This window comes from Hemitrygon akajei, chromosome 5 (assembly GCF_048418815.1).
Source record: "Hemitrygon akajei chromosome 5, sHemAka1.3, whole genome shotgun sequence".
Taxonomy (NCBI): Eukaryota; Metazoa; Chordata; class Chondrichthyes; order Myliobatiformes; family Dasyatidae; genus Hemitrygon; species Hemitrygon akajei.
In genome coordinates this window covers 95273586-95296250 of record NC_133128.1, presented here as the reverse complement: position 1 = coordinate 95296250, position 22665 = coordinate 95273586, and the positions used below count along the sequence as shown (strand labels likewise).

At 49.2% G+C, this 22665-nt stretch overlaps 1 protein-coding gene across 4 annotated transcripts in view; it reads left to right on the top strand.

Moving 5' to 3' along the window:
* LOC140728007 (MAP7 domain-containing protein 2-like) overlaps positions 1-22665 on the top strand; it is a 222790-nt gene that overhangs the window by 76110 nt on the left and 124015 nt on the right. For all 4 annotated transcript variants that reach the window (XM_073046095.1, XM_073046092.1, XM_073046093.1 and 1 more), the window contains one exon: positions 3414-3594. In XM_073046095.1, the coding sequence (XP_072902196.1) occupies positions 3414-3594 (181 nt within the window). The remainder of the gene's footprint in view (positions 1-3413; positions 3595-22665) is intronic.

Sequence of the window (22665 nt, the reverse complement as noted above, 5' to 3'; positions counted from 1 at the left end):
TCTGTCAGATCTTCACACTTTCAAAATCTGCCTTCTAGCCGTAGTTGCTTTGAGTTGAGCAGCTAACAGTTTACCTAATTTATCTCATATAATATATATATATATATATATATAAATGACTTTTCGATTTCAAAAGTTGCTGCTCAATGGAATAAATCAGTAGCAAGTCATGCTGCGTTTGAAGTTTCACCCTTTCCTTATATAAATCTTAAGTAGGTGATACTGAATAAACTTTATCTATTTCTTTAATCCTGTTAGTAAACACTAGAAGCTCTGCTTTAGTTTTCCTTCTTAAAGCTGCTATGAAATTATATGTCCCTTAAGAAAAGATTTCATCGTATCCCAAATAACCAAATTTGACATACCCTCAGTTGCATTTAATTCAAAAAAATAAAGAGATTTGCTCTTTTATAAAACTTAAAAATGTTGAGTCATGGAGCAATACAGCATTAAATCTCCACTGAGCTACATTCCATGTGTTATTAGACAGCTTCAATGTGAGTCTAATGGACACGTGATCCGACAGCACAATAACGTCATACGCACAATCAGCAACGAAGGATACCAATCGCGATTCTAACAGAAAGTAATCAATTCTTGAATATTTATGATGTACATGTGGGGAAAAAAGAAAAATCTTTATCATTAGGATGAAGAAATCTCCAAATGTCTAACACACTGTATTCTAGTAAAAAGGAGTTAATGCAGGACGCAGCCTTATTAGGAAGGTATGGATTGGTTGATGACCTGTCAATCAAGGGATTGAGACAGCAATTAAAATCACCGCCCATAATCAACTTATATTCATTTAAATTCGGCAATGCAGAAAATAGCCTCTTAAAAAAATTCAGGACATTAGGTGCGTACACACATACCAATGCCACCTTTTGACCACATAACAAACTGGTAACAATTAAGTATCTTCCACTTGAATCAGTAACAGTATTAAGATGTACAAAAGAGACTTTAAAATTAATAAAAATAGACACCCCTCTATTTTTTGATAATGATGAAGAGTGAAACTGAGAACCCTTCCAAAATTTAAAAAAACAATTTCATCTTCCCTACGGATATGGGTGTTTTGCGCAAAAATAATATCGGCTTGAAATGTTCTCAATTTCTTAAAGACCTTTCTATATTTAATAGGTTGATTCATGCTGGTCATGTTCCAGGAGATTATATTACTTTTATTAACATCCGTACTGAGACTTTAATTTAGGGATTTATAAAATGAATTAGTGCACCAAAACAAACCAAACCCATAAGGAGGAACAGAATGGATTCAATCAGAAAGAAAAAAAACATGATTGACAAGAAAACCTCTCAGGACTGCCCAATCGAAAAAAAACCTAAACTAATAACCCCACCCCCTCCCCCCCAAAGCCAGAAAAAAAAACATCCAATAGACAGAGAGCATGCTAAACTACCCACCCTAAACCCTATGTCTCTAAAAGTCAGGCTCTTTTTAAAAAAAAGTTATATACTAACACCACTGACTCAAGACACATCAGATAGGTAAAAAAAATAGAAAAATTCCAAGTATTATAATATTATGTCTAACAGAAAATAAAACATACTTAACAGCGGCCATCTTAGATTCATTTAATAACCATTGATCTTATATTCAAAAAAGAAAAATCTAACCAAGTATTATGATACAAACAATAATAAACTCTTACATATCCTAAAAGAAAGCAGAAGAAAAAAAAATAAAACTGCCAGACGATGTCTGGACCAACAAAAAACGTAAATTGAACTTCCAGCTATTCAGCTGAAAACGACTCTCAGCTAGAGATTGAATTTAATATTATGTCTAATGAATGTTAACACGTAATCAACAGTGGCCACCTTGAATTCATTTAGTAAAACTTGATTATATCCAGAAAAGAATAGATTCAAGCAAATAATATGTTGTGACTTATGTTAAATTCATGCAAATCTTACAAAAAGAAAAAAAAATACAAGAATCAAAGCAATGGCTGTACAAACATAGATTAAACTTTAAACGGTTCAACTACACACAATTGTCAGCAAATTTTAAATGTTGAAGTTGCTTGCAAAGCGGCAGTGTAAGAATTGCTTACGGGACTGACAAACTCATTAAGAAACTTCCACGCCTCAGGAGAATCGAGACGTTTAGGACGAGCGTTTAGCGGAAAAATGATCAAACGGGCAGGGAAACGCAAAGATGGACAATAATTTTTCTTATACAATTCTGCCATCACTTCCAGATATTTAATTCTTTCTGCATAATCTTCAGGAGCAAAATCTTCAACTATACGAAAGTCCACGCCATTGTAAGTTAACTTCCCCCGCTTCCTGGCATCCTGAAGAATTGCTTCTTCAGTAGCAAAATAATGTAAGCACAGAATCACCGCCTGTGGTTTCATCTCAACTGGTGGCTTGTTGTGGGGGATTCGGTGAGCTCTGTCTATTAACAGAGAGGTTTCAAGTATCTCGCTAAAAAGTGAGTATAACATACTCGTAAAAAAACACTAATGGCTCACTGGTTTCCATATTTTCAGGCAAACCTAGTTTACGTAAATTCATCCTTCGGCTTCTACTTTCCAGATTGATCATTTTCTTCTTGATAATTCCGATGAAACCTCAGCAATTCTCTTTTCCACGGTAGACAACTTTAATTCCTGCTCTTTAATCACTTGCTGTATTGTCTCCTGTTGTCTTCCAATTTTATTAGTGTCGATTTTAAGTATTTGATATTGAGATTCCAAATTCTTCAGAGATTCCTGGATGGCAGATACAGTTTTTTCAAGCTTTTGATTAGCATTTGTCAGTTTATCAATTTTAGAATCCACCATTCCAATGTTGGTATTAGAATCTTGCATCCATAAGAACATTTTTTCCAGGAGTATAGGATTCTTCTTCCTCCCTTGTGAAGTCGGCTTGTTCAGTTTCAGAAACAATTTTGCCACATCTGAATTTCTTTCCAGTTTGGGTTCCAGCCATCATAATTAAATTGTAAATCCTACACTAAAAGTGATGAATCTTCAAAGTTTAAACAGAAGTAGCAGTGGAAATTAGATTGTAAAAGGATAGAGAAGAGCCAACCAGCATCTCACTCCATGAGCTGCCCAGAAGAGTGGAAATGAATCTGAATCTGAGAAACAGTTTGTTGCAGTGGAGGAGTTAAGGGGTGTGTGGTGGAGAGTGGGAGCCCAAGTGTTGCAAGCAAATGGTGATTTTTGGATGATGTTGTCAGTAGGTATTTACCCTAGCCTTGCCTCGGCCCGAAATGCCGATTGTTGCTTTCCACAGATGCTGCCTGACCTGCTGAGTTCCTCCAGCATTTTGCATGTGTTGCCTAACTCACTTGGCTCTGGGGTGATGGATGAATGGGTTATTGTCCATCCTAGGATATAGGAAAAATCAATTACGTTTGGTGTTTGTTAAAGGAAAATGAAGGAAGAGTTGAAGAGAATAGAGGCTGAAGAGAAGGCACGTTGTGAAGAAGAGGCATGCAGGCTTGCGGAAGAACGAAGACTGCAGGAGTTGGAATGCCAAAGAAGAGCAGAGGAGGAGAGAATCTTGAAGGTACAGCAAGAGAAGGAACTTCTGGCCAGGCTGGAGCAGCAGGTTAGTGATGTCATGTTCCATTTTTGCAGTGGATAATTCTTGTTCTTGTTTCTAACTCTGAATGCAGTGGACAGGTATGTGTGCCAGTCTCGGTGCAGGGATAACAGAGCAGTGCAACATTTATTTTAAACAGACTAAAGCCTCATTACAATTACAGGTAAGACATTTAAACTGTACAGCTTCTTGTCTGTGTTACTGGAATAACAATGTAAATTAAAGCCCTGTCAAAATTTTATATGAAATTTAAGCAACAAGAAAATGTAAAGATGGCAGTGGTAAAACTGGTAATGAAAGTGTTCGGTTTCCAGCAGTCTCCGGGACATTCAGAGTGCGGATGTAGTTGGTGTGCCATACCCAGGGTGGGCGCTTTGTCAAAGTCAAGCTTATTGTCATATGCACAGGTATCTGTGCACTTGGTTACCAGAGGAGGGAATACAATAGACCTGGTTTACACCAACATCCATGGGGTTTACAAGACTGACACCACCACCCCCTCCATCACTAATCTGTTAAGCTGCTGCTGAAACAAGTCAAACCAGTTCACAGGGGAACCAGGCTCTGGTCCGGTCAGGAGGAGCAACTTTAGCATTGCAGGACTGATTTAAAAGCACGGACTGAAATATGTTGAGGGAGGCGGCTGCCTGTGATCATCATAAAAACTTTGAGTGTGCAGGTTCCGTGACATGCTACATGGCAAAGTTCATCTAGGGTTTCACTGTCAACACCATCTGGGCACTGCTGAGTCAACAGGATGCTGCCTTCAGGTCAGCAAGAGCTGTGCTTTCAATAGACAGTAGGTGCAGGAGTAGGCCATTCGGCCCTTCTAGCCAGCACCGCCATTCAGTGATCATGGCTGATCGTACACAATCAGTACCCCGTTCCTGCCCTCTCCCCATATCCCTTGACCCCGCTATCTATAAGAGCTCTATCTAACTCTCTCTTGAATGCATCCAGAGACTTGGCCTCCACTGCCTTCTGGGGCAGAGCATTCCACATATCCACCACTCTGGGTGAAAAAGTTTTTCCACATCTGTTCTAAATGGCCTACCCCTTATTCTTAAACTGTGGCCTCTAGATCTGGACTCACCCATCAGCGGGAACATGCTTCCTGCCTCCAGCGTGTCCAATCCCTTAATAATCTTATATGTTTCAATCAGATCCCCTGTCATCCTTATAAATTCCAGTGTATACAAGCCCAGTCACTCCAATCTTTCAACATATGACAGTCCCGCCATTCCGGGAATTAACCTTGTGAACCTACGCTGCACTCCCTCAATAGCAAGAATGTCTTGCATGCCTGCTTTCATTGACTGATGTACAAGAACACCTAGATCTCATTGTACTTCCCCTTTTCCTAACTTGACTCCATTTAGATAGTAATCTTGCCACCAAAATGGATAACCTCACATTTATCCACATTAAACTGCATCTGCCATACATTTGCCCACTCACCCAACCTGTCCAAGTCACCCTGCATTCTCATAACATCCTCTTGACATTTCACACTGCCACCCAGCTTTGTGTCATCGGCAAATTTGCCAATGTTACTTTTAATCCCTTCATCTAAATCATTAATGTATATTGTAAACAGCTGCAGTCCCAGCACCGAACCTTGCGGTACCCCACTGGTCACAGCCTGCCATTCCGAAAGGGACCCGTTAATCGCTATTCTTTGTTTCCTGTCAGCCAGCCAATTTTCAATCCATGTCAGTACTCTGCCCCCAATACCATGTGCCCTAATTTTGCCCACTAATCTCCTATGTGGGACTTTATCAAAAGCTTTCTGGAAGTCCAGGTACACTACATCCGCTGGCTCTCCCTTGTCCATTTTCATAGTTACATTCTCAAAAAACTCCAGAAGATTAGTCAAGCATGATTTTCCCTTCATAAATCTATGCTGACTCGGACTGATCCTTCTACTGCTATCCAAATGTGTCGTAATTTCCTCTTTTATAATTGACTCCAGCATCTTTCCCACCACTGACGTCAGGCTAACCGGTCTATAATTCCCCGTTTTCTCTCTCCCTCCTTTCTTGAAAAGTAGGGCAACATTAGCCACCCTCCAATCAGCAGGAACTGTTCCTGAATCTATAGAACATTGGAAAATGATTACCAATGCGTCCACGATTTCTAGAGCCACCTCTTTAAGTACCCTGGGATGCAGACCATCAGGTCCCGGGGACTTATCAGCCTTCAGACTCAGTCTATCCAACACCGTTTCTTGCCCAATATAAATTTCCTTCAGTTCATCCTTTACCCTAGTTCCTTTGGCCACTATTACATCTGGGAGATTGTTTGTGTCTTCCCTAGTGAAGACAGATCCAAAGTATCTGTTCAACTGGTCTGCTATTTCCTTGTTCCCCATAATAAATTCACCCGTTTCTGTCTTCAATGGCCCAATTTTGGTCTTAACTATTTTTTTGCTATTCACATACCTAAAGCAGCTTTTACTATCTTCCTTTATATTCTTGGCTAATTTACCTTCGTACCTCATTTTTCTTGGCGTATTGCCTTTTTTGTTATCTTCTGTTGCGCTTTAAAAGCTTCCCAGTCCTCCGGTTTCCCACTCATCTTTGCTATGTTATACTTCTCTTATTTTTATACTGCCCTCATCAGCCACGGCCACCCCTTAGGATCTTTCTTCCTCTTTGGAATGAACCGATCCTGCACCTTCTGCATTATTCCCAGAAATACCTGCCATTGTTGTTTCACTGTCTTCCCTGCTAGGGTATTGTTCCATTGAACTTTGGCTAGCTCCTCCCTCATAGCTCCATAGTTCTCTTTGTTCAACTGTAATACTGACACATCTGATTTTTCCTTCTTCTCAAATTGTAGGTTAAAACACATCATATTATGGTCACTACCTCCTAATGGTTCCTTTACCTCGAGGTCCCTGATCAAATCCGGTTCATTGCATAACGCTAAATCTAGAATTGCCTTCTCCCTGGTAGGCTCCAGTACAAGCTGTTCTAAGAATCCATCTCAGAGGCACTCCACAAATTCCCTTTCTTGGGGTCCAGTACCATTCTGATTCTCCCAGTCTACCTGCATGTTGAAATCCCCCATGACAACTGTATCATTACCTTTGCGACATGCCAATTTTAACTCTTCATTCAACTTACACCCTACATCCAGACTGCTGTTTGGGGGCCTGTAGATAACTCCCATTAGGGTCTTTCTACCCTTAGAATTTTTCAGTTCTATCCATACTGACTCTACATCCCCTGATTCTATGTCCCCCCTTGCAAGGGACTGAATATCATTCCTCACCAACAGAGCCACCCCACCCCCTCTTCCAGTCAGTCTGTCCTTTCGATAAGATGTATATCCTTGAATATTCATTTCCCAGGCCCTGTCCGCTTGAAGCCATGTCTCTGTTATTCCCACAACATCGTACTTGCCAATTTCCAACTGAGCCTCAAGCTCATCTACTTTATTCCTTATACTTTGTGCATTCATACTTTTAATTCATTACTCCCCTCTCCTTTCATATCAATTCCTATTTCACTTGGCCATACTGTATGATCTCTTCTTGAGCTTTCTACTCCATTGATTCTGTTGTCCTTTAACTTTTCTTATTTTCACTTTCCCTTTAACTCCATCCTTATATTTCCAGTTCATCCCCTCTCCCCCCCCCCCCACTAATTAGTTTAAACACATCCACATTGCAGTGGCAAACCTGTCTGCCAGAATGCTGGTCCCCCGCCTATTAAGGTGCAACCCGTCCCTTTTGTACAATTCATCCCTACCCCAAAACAGATCCCAGTGGTCCAAGAATGTAAATCCTTGCTTCCTGCACCAGTTCCTCAGCCACACATTCAGATCCATTATCTCCCTGTTCCTGCCCTCTCCAGCACGAGAAACTGGAAGCAAACCAGAGATAACCACCCTGGAAGTCCTGCTTTTCAGCCTTCTTCCAAGTTCTCTGAAGTCCCACTGCAGAATGTCCTTCCTCTTCTTCCCGATGTCATTTGTGCTGACATGCACTATCACTTCCAGCTGTTCACCTTCACCCTTGAGGATTCCCTGCAATTGGTCCGTGATGTCCTGGATCCTAGCACCAGGGAGGCAACACACCATCCTTAAATCTCGCCTGTTGCCGCACAAACCCCTTTCCATACCTCTTACTATGGAGTCCCCTACTACCACGGCTCTTCCTGATGTCTGACTCCTCGGCTCTGCTTCTGCACCAATTTTCGGCTCGCAGACCTGTCCGCCTCTCAGACTGGCAGTATCTTCTGTCCTGACAGATTCCAAGAGGGTGAACCTGTTTACAAAAGGTACATCCCCTGGGGTCTCCCATACTTCAAGCATCCTTTCCCCCTTTCTCTCTGCCAGTATCCTCAGTGTAACAACCTCACTGTAGGGCCTGTCCAGAAAACTCTCATTTTCGCAGATAAACCGGAGGTCATCCAGTTCTTTCTTCAGTGCGGCAACATGCTCGTTCAGAAGGACACACTTTCCACAGCTGTAGCAGTGGGGGGCACCATCAGTGTCCCTGACCTCCCACATCATGCACATAGCACACTGAATTAGCTTAGCGGTCATATCTCCTCACTGAAGACTCCCAAGCCAAAGACTAGCTCTTTTCACACCAGGCACTTCCCAACAGGCTGCTCCACTGGAGCTCTCACTCTTTTTATTTGCTTGAGCTTTGCCAGCTGCAAGGTCACCTGACCTCGATTGCCCAATCAGCTGTTTTCTGCTGAGTCTGAGCTATTCAAATCTTGATTGCCAATCAACTGCTAATCAATTCTTGATTGCACGGTCCAACTGCCAAAACTGCCAGAATCTCTCCAGCCAAAGACTAGCACTTTTCACGCCAGGCACCTCCCTCAACCAGGCCGCTTCCCATGGGACCACACTCAGAAAATCTACAGCCATTCTGTGATACCAGGGACAGGCAGTGAACGTGGCGAGGGGAATGGGACGACACTTTACTTACTTACTTTACTTTATTGCCACCAAACAATTGATACTAGAGCGTACAATCATCACAGCGATACTTGATTCTGCGCTTCGCGCTCCCTGAAGTACAAATCGAAGTAAATATGATAAAAAAAATTAAATTATAAATCATAATTAGAAAATAGAAAAGGAAGAGTAAGGTAGTGCAAGTTAGGTCTGGATATTTGGAAGGTACGGCCCAGATCTGGGTCAGGATCCGTTTAGCAGTCTTATCACAGTTGGAAAGAAGCTGTTCCCAAATCTGGCCGTACGAATCTTCAAGTTCCTGAACCTTCTCCCGGAGGGAAGAGGGACAAAAAGTGTGCTGGCTGGGCGGGTCGTGTCCTTGATTATCCTGGCAGCACTGCTCGGACACTCAGAAAATCTACAGCCATTCTGTGATACCAGGGACGGGCAGTGAATGTGGTGAGGCATTGGGATCACACTGCACATCTGTGACAGTGACACCAGGTCTCCCACTCGGTTTGATACACTGAACAACGTACAGTCGGCCCTCCTTATCCGTGAATTCCGCATGCAAGAATTCAACCAACTGTGAATTGAGAAAACCCAGAAGTGCTCTTCCAGCACTTGTTGTTCGAGCATGTACAGACTTTTTTTTGTCATTATTCCCTAAACTAGTGGTCACCAACCTTTTTAAGCCCAAGATCCCCTACCTCGGCCTTAGTGAAAGGCAAGATCGACCCCAGATCGATTAGTTACACGCATGCGCACCGGGGCAGAAAAGACTAGAAGTAAAACCCCACAACCTGGAAGTAGAAATAATGTATAAACACCAGGGGTACCCACCCTTTTTTGCACCGCGGACCGGTTTAATATTGACAATATTCTTGTGGACCAGCCGACAGGGGTGTGGGTGTTAAACACGACCGGAATACAGCGATACTCGAAGCAGATTCCTTATGTCCAGTCTATTCTGCATTTAGTTTTCGCAGCTCTCGGCACTTAGCTTCTGTCCCGCTTGCTCACGTTTTATTCGCTCACAAAACTCAACAGGTTTGTCTCTCAGTGTGGGGTGGTTAGGGGTGTGCCTAGGATGGGGGCTGGTCTAGAACTCTCTGTAGTTGCTGCCGAAGGTGGTGAGGGGTGTGCCTGGGATGGGGCTGGTCCAGAACTTTCTGTATTTGCTGCTGAAGGTGGTGAGTGGTGTGCCTGGGATGGGGCTAGTCTAGAACTTTCTGTATTTGCTGCCAAAGATGGTGAGAGTGGTGTGCCTGGGATGGGGCTGGTCTAGAACACTCTGTAGATGCTGCCGAGGGGGGTGAGGGGTGTGCCCATGATTGGGCTAGTCTAGAATTCTCTGTATTTGCTGCCTAAGGTGGTGAGAGGTGTGCCTGGGATGGGGCTGGTCTACACATCTGTATTTCCTGCCGAGGGTGGTGAGGGGTGTGTCTGTGATTGGGCTAGTCTAGAACTCTCTGTATTTGCTGCCGAAGGTGCTGAGAGGTGTGCCTGGGATGGGGCTGGTCTAGAACTCACTGTAGTTGCTGCCGAAGATGGTGAGAGTGGTGTGCCTGGGATGTGGCTAGTATAGAACTCTCTGTAGTTGCTGCCGAGGGTGGTGAGGGGTGGGCCTGGGAAGTGGCTAGTCTAGAACTCTGTATTTTCTGCCGAAGATGGTGAGAGGGGTGTGTCTGGGATGGGGCTAGTCTAGAACTCTCTGTATTTGCCGCTGAAGGTAGTGAGGGGTGTGCCTGGGATGGGGCTGGACTAGAACTCTCTATATTTGCTGCTAAATGTGTTGAGGGATGTGCTTAGGATGTGGCTCATCTAGAACTCTCTGTAGTTGCTGCCGAAGGTGCTGAGAGGTGTGCCTGGGATGGGGCTGGTCTAGAACTCACTGTATTTGCTGCCGAAGGTGCTGAGAGGTGTGCCTGGGAAGGCGCTGGTCTAGAACTCTCTGTATTTGCTGCTGAAGGTGGTGAGGGGTGTGTCTGTGATTGGGCTAGTCTAGAACTCTCTGTAGTTGCTGCCGAAGGTGCTGAGAGGTGTGCCTGGGAAGGCGCTGGTCTAGAACTCTCTGTATTTGCTGCCGAAGGTGCTGAGAGGTGTGCCTGGGATGGCGCTGGTCTAGAACTCTCTGTATTTGCTGCTGAAGGTGGTGAGGGGTGTGCCCGTGGTGTGGCTCATCTAGAAGTCTCTGTATTTGCTGCCGAAGATGGTGAGAGGGGTGTGCCTGGGATGGGGCTGGTCTCAAACTCTCTGTAGTTGCTGCCGAGGTTGGTGAGGTGTGTGTCTGTGATTGGGCTAGTCTAGAACTCTCTGTAGTTGCTGCCGAAGGTGCTGAAAGGTGTGCCTGGGATGGCGCTGGTCTAGAACTCTCTGTATTTGCTGCCGAAGGTGCTGAGAGGTGTGCCTGGGATGGCGCTGGTCTAAAACTCTCTGTATTTGCTGCTGAAGGTGGTGAGGGGTGTGCCTGGGATGGCGCTGGTCTAGAACTCTCTGTATTTGCTGCTGAAGGTGGTGAGGGGTGTGCCCGTGGTGTGGCTCATCTAGAAGTCTCTGTATTTGCTGCCGAAGATGGTGAGAGGGGTGTGCCTGGGATGGGGCTGGTCTCAAACTCTCTGTAGTTGCTGCCGAGGTTGGTGAGGTGTGTGTCTGTGATTGGGCTAGTCTCAAACTCTCTGTATTTGCTGCCGAGGTTGGTGAGGTGTGTGTCTGTGATTCGGCTAGTCTAGAACTGTCTGTAGTTGCTGCCGAATGTGGTGAGGGGTGTGCCCGTGATTGGGCTAGTCTCAAACTCTCTGTATTTGCTGCCGAGGTTGGTGAGGTGTGTGTCTGTGATTGGGCTGGTCTAGAACTCTCTGTATTTGCTGCCGAAGGTGGTGAGAGTTGTGCCTGGGATGGGGCTGGTCTAGAACTGTCTGTAGTTGCTGCCGAATGTGGTGAGTGGTGTGCCTGGGATGGGGCTGGTCTAGAACTCTCTGTATTTGCTGCCGAAGGTGGTGAGGGGTGTGCCCATGATTGGACTAGTCTAGAACTCTCTGTATTTGCTGCTGAAGGTAGTGAGGGATGTGCCTGGGATGGGGCTGGACTAGAACTCTCTGTATTTGCTGCCGAAGGTGGTGAGGAGTGTGCCTGGGATGGGGCTAGTCTAGAACTCTCTGTAGTTGCTGCCAAAGATGGTGAGAGTGGTGTGCCTGGGATGGGGCTGGTCTAGAACTCTCTGTAGTTGCTGCCGAGGGGGATGAGGGGTGTGCCCGTGATTGGGTTAGTCTAGAACTCTCTGTATTTTCTGCCGAAGATGGTGACAGGGGTGTGACTGGGATGGGGCTGGTCTATCTAGAACTCTGTATTTGCTGCCGAATGTGGTGAGGGGTGTGCCCGTGGTGCGGCTCATCTAGAACTCTCTGTATTTGCTGACGAGGGGGGTGAGGGGTGTGCCTGGGATGGGGCTGGTCTCGAACTCTCTGTATTTGCTGCCAAGGTTGGTGAGGTGTGTGTCTGTGATTGGGCTAGTCTAGAACTCTCTGTATTTGCTGCCGAATGTGGTGAGTGGTGTGCCTGGGATGGGGCTGGTCTAGAACTCTCTTTATTTGCTGCCGAAGGTGGTGAGAGGGGTGTGCCTGGGATGGGGCTGGTCTAGAACTCTCTGTATTTGCTGCCGAAGGTGCTGAGAGGTGTGCCTCGGATGGGGCTGGTCCAGAACTCTCTGTAGTTGCTGCCGAGGTTGGTGAGGTGTGTGTCTGTGATTCGGCTAGTCTAGAACTGTCTGTATTTGCTGCCGAATGTGGTGAGGTGTGTGCCTGGGATGGGGCTGGTCTAGAACTCTCTGTATTTGCTGCCGAAGATGGTGAGAGGGGTGTGCCTGGGATGGGGCTGGTCTAGAACTCTCTGTATTTGCTGCTGAAGGTAGTGAGGGATGTGACTGGGATGGGGCTGGTCTAGAACTCTCTGTATTTGCTGCTGAAGGTAGTGAGGGATGTGACTGGGATGGGGCTGGTCTAGAACTCTCTGTATTTGCTGCTGAAGGTAGTGAGGGATGTGCCTGGGATGGGGCTGGTCTAGAACTCTCTGTATTTGCTGCCGAAGATGGTGAGAGGGGTGTGCCTGGGATGGGGCTGGTCTAGAACTCTCTGTATTTGCTGCTGAAGGTAGTGAGGGGTGTGCCTGGGATGGGGCTGGTCTAGAACTGTCTGTAGTTGCTGCCGAATGTGGTGAGGTGTGTGTCTGTGATTGGGCTGGTCTAGAACTCTCTGTATTTGCTGCCGAAGGTGGTGAGAGTTGTGCCTGGGATGGGGCTGGTCTAGAACTGTCTGTAGTTGCTGCCGAATGTGGTGAGTGGTGTGCCTGGGATGGGGCTGGTCTAGAACTCTCTGTATTTGCTGCCGAAGGTGGTGAGGGGTGTGCCCATGATTGGACTAGTCTAGAACTCTCTGTATTTTCTGCTGAAGGTAGTGAGGGATGTGCCTGGGATGGGGCTGGTCTAGAACTCTCTGTATTTGCTGCTGAAGGTAGTGAGGGATGTGACTGGGATGGGGCTGGTCTAGAACTCTCTGTATTTGCTGCTGAAGGTAGTGAGGGATGTGCCTGGGATGGGGCTGGTCTAGAACTCTCTGTATTTGCTGCCGAAGATGGTGAGAGGGGTGTGCCTGGGATGGGGCTGGTCTAGAACTCTCTGTATTTGCTGCTGAAGGTAGTGAGGGGTGTGCCTGGGATGGGGCTGGTCTAGAACTGTCTGTAGTTGCTGCCGAATGTGGTGAGGTGTGTGTCTGTGATTGGGCTGGTCTAGAACTCTCTGTATTTGCTGCCGAAGGTGCTGAGAGGTGTGCCTCGGATGGGGCTGGTCCAGAACTCTCTGTAGTTGCTGCCGAGGTTGGTGAGGTGTGTGTCTGTGATTCGGCTAGTCTAGAACTGTCTGTATTTGCTGCCGAATGTGGTGAGGTGTGTGCCTGGGATGGGGCTGGTCTAGAACTCTCTGTATTTGCTGCCGAAGATGGTGAGAGGGGTGTGCCTGGGATGGGGCTGGTCTAGAACTCTCTGTATTTGCTGCTGAAGGTAGTGAGGGATGTGACTGGGATGGGGCTGGTCTAGAACTCTCTGTATTTGCTGCTGAAGGTAGTGAGGGATGTGACTGGGATGGGGCTGGTCTAGAACTCTCTGTATTTGCTGCTGAAGGTAGTGAGGGATGTGCCTGGGATGGGGCTGGTCTAGAACTCTCTGTATTTGCTGCCGAAGATGGTGAGAGGGGTGTGCCTGGGATGGGGCTGGTCTAGAACTCTCTGTATTTGCTGCTGAAGGTAGTGAGGGGTGTGCCTGGGATGGGGCTGGTCTAGAACTGTCTGTAGTTGCTGCCGAATGTGGTGAGGTGTGTGTCTGTGATTGGGCTGGTCTAGAACTCTCTGTATTTGCTGCCGAAGGTGGTGAGAGTTGTGCCTGGGATGGGGCTGGTCTAGAACTGTCTGTAGTTGCTGCCGAATGTGGTGAGTGGTGTGCCTGGGATGGGGCTGGTCTAGAACTCTCTGTATTTGCTGCCGAAGGTGGTGAGGGGTGTGCCCATGATTGGACTAGTCTAGAACTCTCTGTATTTGCTGCTGAAGGTAGTGAGGGATGTGCCTGGGATGGGGCTGGTCTAGAACTCTCTGTATTTGCTGCTGAAGGTAGTGAGGGATGTGACTGGGATGGGGCTGGTCTAGAACTCTCTGTATTTGCTGCTGAAGGTAGTGAGGGATGTGCCTGGGATGGGGCTGGTCTAGAACTCTCTGTATTTGCTGCCGAAGATGGTGAGAGGGGTGTGCCTGGGATGGGGCTGGTCTAGAACTCTCTGTATTTGCTGCTGAAGGTAGTGAGGGGTGTGCCTGGGATGGGGCTGGTCTAGAACTGTCTGTAGTTGCTGCCGAATGTGGTGAGGTGTGTGTCTGTGATTGGGCTGGTCTAGAACTCTCTGTATTTGCTGCCGAAGGTGGTGAGAGTTGTGCCTGGGATGGGGCTGGTCTAGAACTGTCTGTAGTTGCTGCCGAATGTGGTGAGTGGTGTGCCTGGGATGGGGCTGGTCTAGAACTCTCTGTATTTGCTGCCGAAGGTGGTGAGGGGTGTGCCCATGATTGGACTAGTCTAGAACTCTCTGTATTTGCTGCTGAAGGTAGTGAGGGATGTGCCTGGGATGGGGCTGGTCTAGAACTCTCTGTATTTGCTGCTGAAGGTAGTGAGGGATGTGACTGGGATGGGGCTGGTCTAGAACTCTCTGTATTTGCTGCTGAAGGTAGTGAGGGATGTGCCTGGGATGGGGCTGGTCTAGAACTCTCTGTATTTGCTGCCGAAGATGGTGAGAGGGGTGTGCCTGGGATGGGGCTGGTCTAGAACTCTCTGTATTTGCTGCTGAAGGTAGTGAGGGGTGTGCCTGGGATGGGGCTGGTCTAGAACTGTCTGTAGTTGCTGCCGAATGTGGTGAGGTGTGTGTCTGTGATTGGGCTGGTCTAGAACTCTCTGTATTTGCTGCCGAAGGTGGTGAGAGTTGTGCCTGGGATGGGGCTGGTCTAGAACTGTCTGTAGTTGCTGCCGAATGTGGTGAGTGGTGTGCCTGGGATGGGGCTGGTCTAGAACTCTCTGTATTTGCTGCCGAAGGTGGTGAGGGGTGTGCCCATGATTGGACTAGTCTAGAACTCTCTGTATTTGCTGCTGAAGGTAGTGAGGGATGTGCCTGGGATGGGGCTGGACTAGAACTCTCTGTATTTGCTGCCGAAGGTGGTGAGGAGTGTGCCTGGGATGGGGCTAGTCTAGAACTCTCTGTAGTTGCTGCCAAAGATGGTGAGAGTGGTGTGCCTGGGATGGGGCTGGTCTAGAACTCTCTGTAGTTGCTGCCGAGGGGGATGAGGGGTGTGCCCGTGATTGGGTTAGTCTAGAACTCTCTGTATTTTCTGCCGAAGATGGTGACAGGGGTGTGACTGGGATGGGGCTGGTCTATCTAGAACTCTGTATTTGCTGCCGAATGTGGTGAGGGGTGTGCCCGTGGTGCGGCTCATCTAGAACTCTCTGTATTTGCTGACGAGGGGGGTGAGGTGTGTGTCTGTGATTGGGCTAGTCTAGAACTCTCTGTATTTGCTGCCGAATGTGGTGAGTGGTGTGCCTGGGATGGGGCTGGTCTAGAACTCTCTTTATTTGCTGCCGAAGGTGGTGAGAGGGGTGTGCCTGGGATGGGGCTGGTCTCGAACTCTCTGTATTTGCTGCCAAGGTTGGTGAGGTGTGTGTCTGTGATTGGGCTAGTCTAGAACTCTCTGTATTTGCTGCCGAATGTGGTGAGTGGTGTGCCTGGGATGGGGCTGGTCTAGAACTCTCTTTATTTGCTGCCGAAGGTGGTGAGAGGGGTGTGCCTGGGATGAGGCTGGTCTCGAACTCTCTGTATTTGCTGCCAAGGTTGGTGAGGTGTGTGTCTGTGATTGGGCTAGTCTAGAACTCTCTGTATTTGCTGCCGAATGTGGTGAGTGGTGTGCCTGGGATGGGGCTGGTCTAGAACTCTCTTTATTTGCTGCCGAAGGTGGTGAGAGGGCTGTGCCTGGGATGGGGCTGGTCTAGAACTCTCTGTATTTGCTGCCGAAGGTGCTGAGAGGTGTGCCTCGGATGGGGCTGGTCCAGAACTCTCTGTAGTTGCTGCCGAGGTTGGTGAGGTGTGTGTCTGTGATTCGGCTAGTCTAGAACTGTCTGTATTTGCTGCCGAATGTGGTGAGGTGTGTGCCTGGGATGGGGCTGGTCTAGAACTCTCTGTATTTGCTGCCGAAGATGGTGAGAGGGGTGTGCCTGGGATGGGGCTGGTCTAGAACTCTCTGTATTTGCTGCTGAAGGTAGTGAGGGATGTGACTGGGATGGGGCTGGTCTAGAACTCTCTGTATTTGCTGCTGAAGGTAGTGAGGGATGTGACTGGGATGGGGCTGGTCTAGAACTCTCTGTATTTGCTGCTGAAGGTAGTGAGGGATGTGCCTGGGATGGGGCTGGTCTAGAACTCTCTGTATTTGCTGCCGAAGATGGTGAGAGGGGTGTGCCTGGGATGGGGCTGGTCTAGAACTCTCTGTATTTGCTGCCGAAGATGGTGAGAGGGGTGTGCCTGGGATGGGGCTGGTCTAGAACTCTCTGTAGTTGCTGCCGAAGGTGGTGAGGAGTGTGCCTGGGATGGGGCTGGTCTAGAACTCTCTGTATTTGCTGCTGAAGGTAGTGAGGGGTGTGCCTGGGATGGGGCTGGTCTAGAACTCTCTGTATTTGCTGCTGAAGGTAGTGAGGGGTGTGCCTGGGATGGGGCTGGTCTAGAACTCTCTGTATTTGCTGCTGAAGGTAGTGAGGGGTGTGCCTGGGATGGGGCTGGTCTAGAACTCTCTGTATTTGCTGCTGAAGGTAGTGAGGGATGTGACTGGGATGGGGCTGGTCTAGAACTCTCTTTATTTGCTGCCGAAGGTGGTGAGAGGGGTGTGCCTGGGATGGGGCTGGTCTCGAACTCTCTGTATTTGCTGCCAAGGTTGGTGAGGTGTGTGTCTGTGATTGGGCTAGTCTAGAACTCTCTGTATTTGCTGCTGAAGGTAGTGAGGGATGTGCCTGGGATGGGGCTGGTCTAGAACTCTCTGTAGTTGCTGCCGAAGGTGGTGAGGAGTGTGCCTGGGATGGGGCTGGTCTAGAACTCTCTGTATTTGTTGCTGAAGGTAGTGAGGGGTGTGCCTGGGATGGGGCTGGTCTAGAACTCTCTGTATTTGCTGCTGAAGGTAGTGAGGGGTGTGCCTGGGATGGGGCTGGTCTAGAACTCTCTGTATTTGCTGCTGAAGGTAGTGAGGGGTGTGCCTGGGATGGGGCTGGTCTAGAACTCTCTGTATTTGCTGCCGAAGATGGTGAGAGGGGTGTGCCTGGGATGGGGCTGGTCTAGAACTCCCTGTATTTGCTGCTGAAGGTAGTGAGGGATGTGCCTGGGATGGGGCTGGTCTAGAACTCTCTTTATTTGTTGTCGAATGTGGTGAGGTGTGTGCCTGGGATGGGGCTGGTCTAGAACTCTCTGTAGTTGCTGCCGAAGGTGCTGAGAGGTGTGCCTGGGATGGCGCTGGTCTAGAAGTCTCTGTATTTGCTGCCGAAGATGGTGAGAGGGGTGTGCCTGGGATGGGGCTGGTCTCAAACTCTCTGTAGTTGCTGCCGAGGTTGGTGAGGTGTGTGTCTGTGATTGGGCTAGTCTCAAACTCTCTGTATTTGCTGCCGAGGTTGGTGAGGTGTGTGTCTTTGATTCGGCTAGTCTAGAACTGTCTGTAGTTGCTGCCGAATGTGGTGAGGGGTGTGCCCGTGATTGGGCTAGTCTCAAACTCTCTGTATTTGCTGCCGAGGTTGGTGAGGTGTGTGTCTGTGATTGGGCTGGTCTAGAACTCTCTGTATTTGCTGCCGAAGGTGGTGAGAGTTGTGCCTGGGATGGGGCTGGTCTAGAACTGTCTGTAGTTGCTGCCGAATGTGGTGAGTGGTGTGCCTGGGATGGGGCTGGTCTAGAACTCTCTGTATTTGCTGCCGAAGGTGGTGAGGGGTGTGCCCATGATTGGACTAGTCTAGAACTCTCTGTATTTGCTGCTGAAGGTAGTGAGGGATGTGCCTGGGATGGGGCTGGACTAGAACTCTCTGTATTTGCTGCCGAAGGTGGTGAGGAGTGTGCCTGGGATGGGGCTAGTCTAGAACTCTCTGTAGTTGCTGCCAAAGATGGTGAGAGTGATGTGCCTGGGATGGGGCTGGTCTAGAACTCTCTGTAGTTGCTGCCGAGGGGGATGAGGGGTGTGCCCGTGATTGGGTTAGTCTAGAACTCTCTGTATTTTCTGCCGAAGATGGTGACAGGGGTGTGACTGGGATGGGGTTGGTCTATCTAGAACTCTGTATTTGCTGCCGAATGTGGTGAGGGGTGTGCCCGTGGTGCGGCTCATCTAGAACTCTCTGTATTTGCTGACGAGGGGGGTGAGTGGTGTGCCTGGGATGGGGCTGGTCTAGAACTCTCTTTATTTGCTGCCGAAGGTGGTGAGAGGGGTGTGCCTGGGATGGGGCTGGTCTCGAACTCTCTGTATTTGCTGCCAAGGTTGGTGAGGTGTGTGTCTGTGATTGGGCTAGTCTAGAACTCTCTGTATTTGCTGCCGAATGTGGTGAGTGGTGTGCCTGGGATGGGGCTGGTCTAGAACTCTCTTTATTTGCTGCCGAAGGTGGTGAGAGGGGTGTGCCTGGGATGAGGCTGGTCTAGAACTCTCTGTATTTGCTGCCGAAGGTGCTGAGAGGTGTGCCTCGGATGGGGCTGGTCCAGAACTCTCTGTAGTTGCTGCCGAGGTTGGTGAGGTGTGTGTCTGTGATTCGGCTAGTCTAGAACTGTCTGTATTTGCTGCCGAATGTGGTGAGGTGTGTGCCTGGGATGGGGCTGGTCTAGAACTCTCTGTATTTGCTGCCGAAGATGGTGAGAGGGGTGTGCCTGGGATGGGGCTGGTCTAGAACTCTCTGTATTTGCTGCTGAAGGTAGTGAGGGATGTGACTGGGATGGGGCTGGTCTAGAACTCTCTGTATTTGCTGCTGAAGGTAGTGAGGGATGTGACTGGGATGGGGCTGGTCTAGAACTCTCTGTATTTGCTGCTGAAGGTAGTGAGGGATGTGCCTGGGATGGGGCTGGTCTAGAACTCTCTGTATTTGCTGCCGAAGATGGTGAGAGGGGTGTGCCTGGGATGGGGCTGGTCTAGAACGCTCTGTAGTTGCTGCCGAAGGTGGTGAGGAGTGTGCCTGGGATGGGGCTGGTCTAGAACTCTCTGTATTTGCTGCTGAAGGTAGTGAGGGGTGTGCCTGGGATGGGGCTGGTCTAGAACTCTCTGTATTTGCTGCCGAAGGTGGTGAGGGGTGTGCCCGTGATTGGGTTAGTCTAGAACTCTCTGTATTTTCTGCCGAAGATGGTGACAGGGGTGTGACTGGGATGGGGCTGGTCTATCTAGAACTCTGTATTTGCTGCCGAATGTGGTGAGGGGTGTGCCCGTGGTGCGGCTCATCTAGAACTCTCTGTATTTGCTGACGAGGGGGGTGAGGGGTGTGCCTGGGATGGGGCTGGTCTCGAACTCTCTGTATTTGCTGCCAAGGTTGGTGAGGTGTGTGTCTGTGATTGGGCTAGTCTAGAACTCTCTGTATTTGCTGCCGAATGTGGTGAGTGGTGTGCCTGGGATGGGGCTGGTCTAGAACTCTCTTTATTTGCTGCCGAAGATGGTGAGAGGGGTGTGCCTGGGATGGGGCTGGTCTAGAACTCTCTGTATTTGCTGCCGAAGATGGTGAGAGGGGTGTGCCTGGGATGGGGCTGGTCTAGAACTCTCTGTATTTGCTGACGAGGGGGGTGAGGGGTGTGCCTGGGATGGGGCTGGTCTAGAACTCTCTGTATTTGCTGCCAAGGTTGGTGAGGTGTGTGTCTGTGATTGGGCTAGTCTAGAACTCTCTGTATTTGCTGCCGAATGTGGTGAGTGGTGTGCCTGGGATGGGGCTGGTCTCGAACTCTCTGTATTTGCTGCCAAGGTTGGTGAGGTGTGTGTCTGTGATTGGGCTAGTCTAGAACTCTCTGTATTTGCTGCCGAATGTGGTGAGTGGTGTGCCTGGGATGGGGCTGGTCTAGAACTCTCTTTATTTGCTGCCGAAGGTGGTGAGAGGGGTGTGCCTGGGATGGGGCTGGTCTAGAACTCTCTGTATTTGCTGCCGAAGGTGCTGAGAGGTGTGCCTCGGATGGGGCTGGTCCAGAACTCTCTGTAGTTGCTGCCGAGGTTGGTGAGGTGTGTGTCTGTGATTCGGCTAGTCTAGAACTGTCTGTATTTGCTGCCGAATGTGGTGAGGTGTGTGCCTGGGATGGGGCTGGTCTAGAACTCTCTGTATTTGCTGCCGAAGATGGTGAGAGGGGTGTGCCTGGGATGGGGCTGGTCTAGAACTCTCTGTATTTGCTGCTGAAGGTAGTGAGGGATGTGACTGGGATGGGGCTGGTCTAGAACTCTCTGTATTTGCTGCTGAAGGTAGTGAGGGATGTGACTGGGATGGGGCTGGTCTAGAACTCTCTGTATTTGCTGCTGAAGGTAGTGAGGGATGTGCCTGGGATGGGGCTGGTCTAGAACTCTCTGTATTTGCTGCCGAAGATGGTGAGAGGGGTGTGCCTGGGATGGGGCTGGTCTAGAACTCTCTGTATTTGCTGCCGAAGATGGTGAGAGGGGTGTGCCTGGGATGGGGCTGGTCTAGAACTCTCTGTAGTTGCTGCCGAAGGTGGTGAGGAGTGTGCCTGGGATGGGGCTGGTCTAGAACTCTCTGTATTTGCTGCTGAAGGTAGTGAGGGGTGTGCCTGGGATGGGGCTGGTCTAGAACTGTCTGTAGTTGCTGCCGAATGTGGTGAGGTGTGTGTCTGTGATTGGGCTGGTCTAGAACTCTCTGTATTTGCTGCCGAAGGTGGTGAGAGTTGTGCCTGGGATGGGGCTGGTCTAGAACTGTCTGTAGTTGCTGCCGAATGTGGTGAGTGGTGTGCCTGGGATGGGGCTGGTCTAGAACTCTCTGTATTTGCTGCCGAAGGTGGTGAGGGGTGTGCCCATGATTGGACTAGTCTAGAACTCTCTGTATTTGCTGCTGAAGGTAGTGAGGGATGTGCCTGGGATGGGGCTGGACTAGAACTCTCTGTATTTGCTGCCGAAGGTGGTGAGGAGTGTGCCTGGGATGGGGCTAGTCTAGAACTCTCTGTAGTTGCTGCCAAAGATGGTGAGAGTGGTGTGCCTGGGATGGGGCTGGTCTAGAACTCTCTGTAGTTGCTGCCGAGGGGGATGAGGGGTGTGCCCGTGATTGGGTTAGTCTAGAACTCTCTGTATTTTCTGCCGAAGATGGTGACAGGGGTGTGACTGGGATGGGGCTGGTCTATCTAGAACTCTGTATTTGCTGCCGAATGTGGTGAGGGGTGTGCCCGTGGTGCGGCTCATCTAGAACTCTCTGTATTTGCTGACGAGGGGGGTGAGGTGTGTGTCTGTGATTGGGCTAGTCTAGAACTCTCTGTATTTGCTGCCGAATGTGGTGAGTGGTGTGCCTGGGATGGGGCTGGTCTAGAACTCTCTTTATTTGCTGCCGAAGGTGGTGAGAGGGGTGTGCCTGGGATGGGGCTGGTCTCGAACTCTCTGTATTTGCTGCCAAGGTTGGTGAGGTGTGTGTCTGTGATTGGGCTAGTCTAGAACTCTCTGTATTTGCTGCCGAATGTGGTGAGTGGTGTGCCTGGGATGGGGCTGGTCTAGAACTCTCTTTATTTGCTGCCGAAGGTGGTGAGAGGGGTGTGCCTGGGATGAGGCTGGTCTCGAACTCTCTGTATTTGCTGCCAAGGTTGGTGAGGTGTGTGTCTGTGATTGGGCTAGTCTAGAACTCTCTGTATTTGCTGCCGAATGTGGTGAGTGGTGTGCCTGGGATGGGGCTGGTCTAGAACTCTCTTTATTTGCTGCCGAAGGTGGTGAGAGGGCTGTGCCTGGGATGGGGCTGGTCTAGAACTCTCTGTATTTGCTGCCGAAGGTGCTGAGAGGTGTGCCTCGGATGGGGCTGGTCCAGAACTCTCTGTAGTTGCTGCCGAGGTTGGTGAGGTGTGTGTCTGTGATTCGGCTAGTCTAGAACTGTCTGTATTTGCTGCCGAATGTGGTGAGGTGTGTGCCTGGGATGGGGCTGGTCTAGAACTCTCTGTATTTGCTGCCGAAGATGGTGAGAGGGGTGTGCCTGGGATGGGGCTGGTCTAGAACTCTCTGTATTTGCTGCTGAAGGTAGTGAGGGATGTGACTGGGATGGGGCTGGTCTAGAACTCTCTGTATTTGCTGCTGAAGGTAGTGAGGGATGTGACTGGGATGGGGCTGGTCTAGAACTCTCTGTATTTGCTGCTGAAGGTAGTGAGGGATGTGCCTGGGATGGGGCTGGTCTAGAACTCTCTGTATTTGCTGCCGAAGATGGTGAGAGGGGTGTGCCTGGGATGGGGCTGGTCTAGAACTCTCTGTATTTGCTGCCGAAGATGGTGAGAGGGGTGTGCCTGGGATGGGGCTGGTCTAGAACTCTCTGTAGTTGCTGCCGAAGGTGGTGAGGAGTGTGCCTGGGATGGGGCTGGTCTAGAACTCTCTGTATTTGCTGCTGAAGGTAGTGAGGGGTGTGCCTGGGATGGGG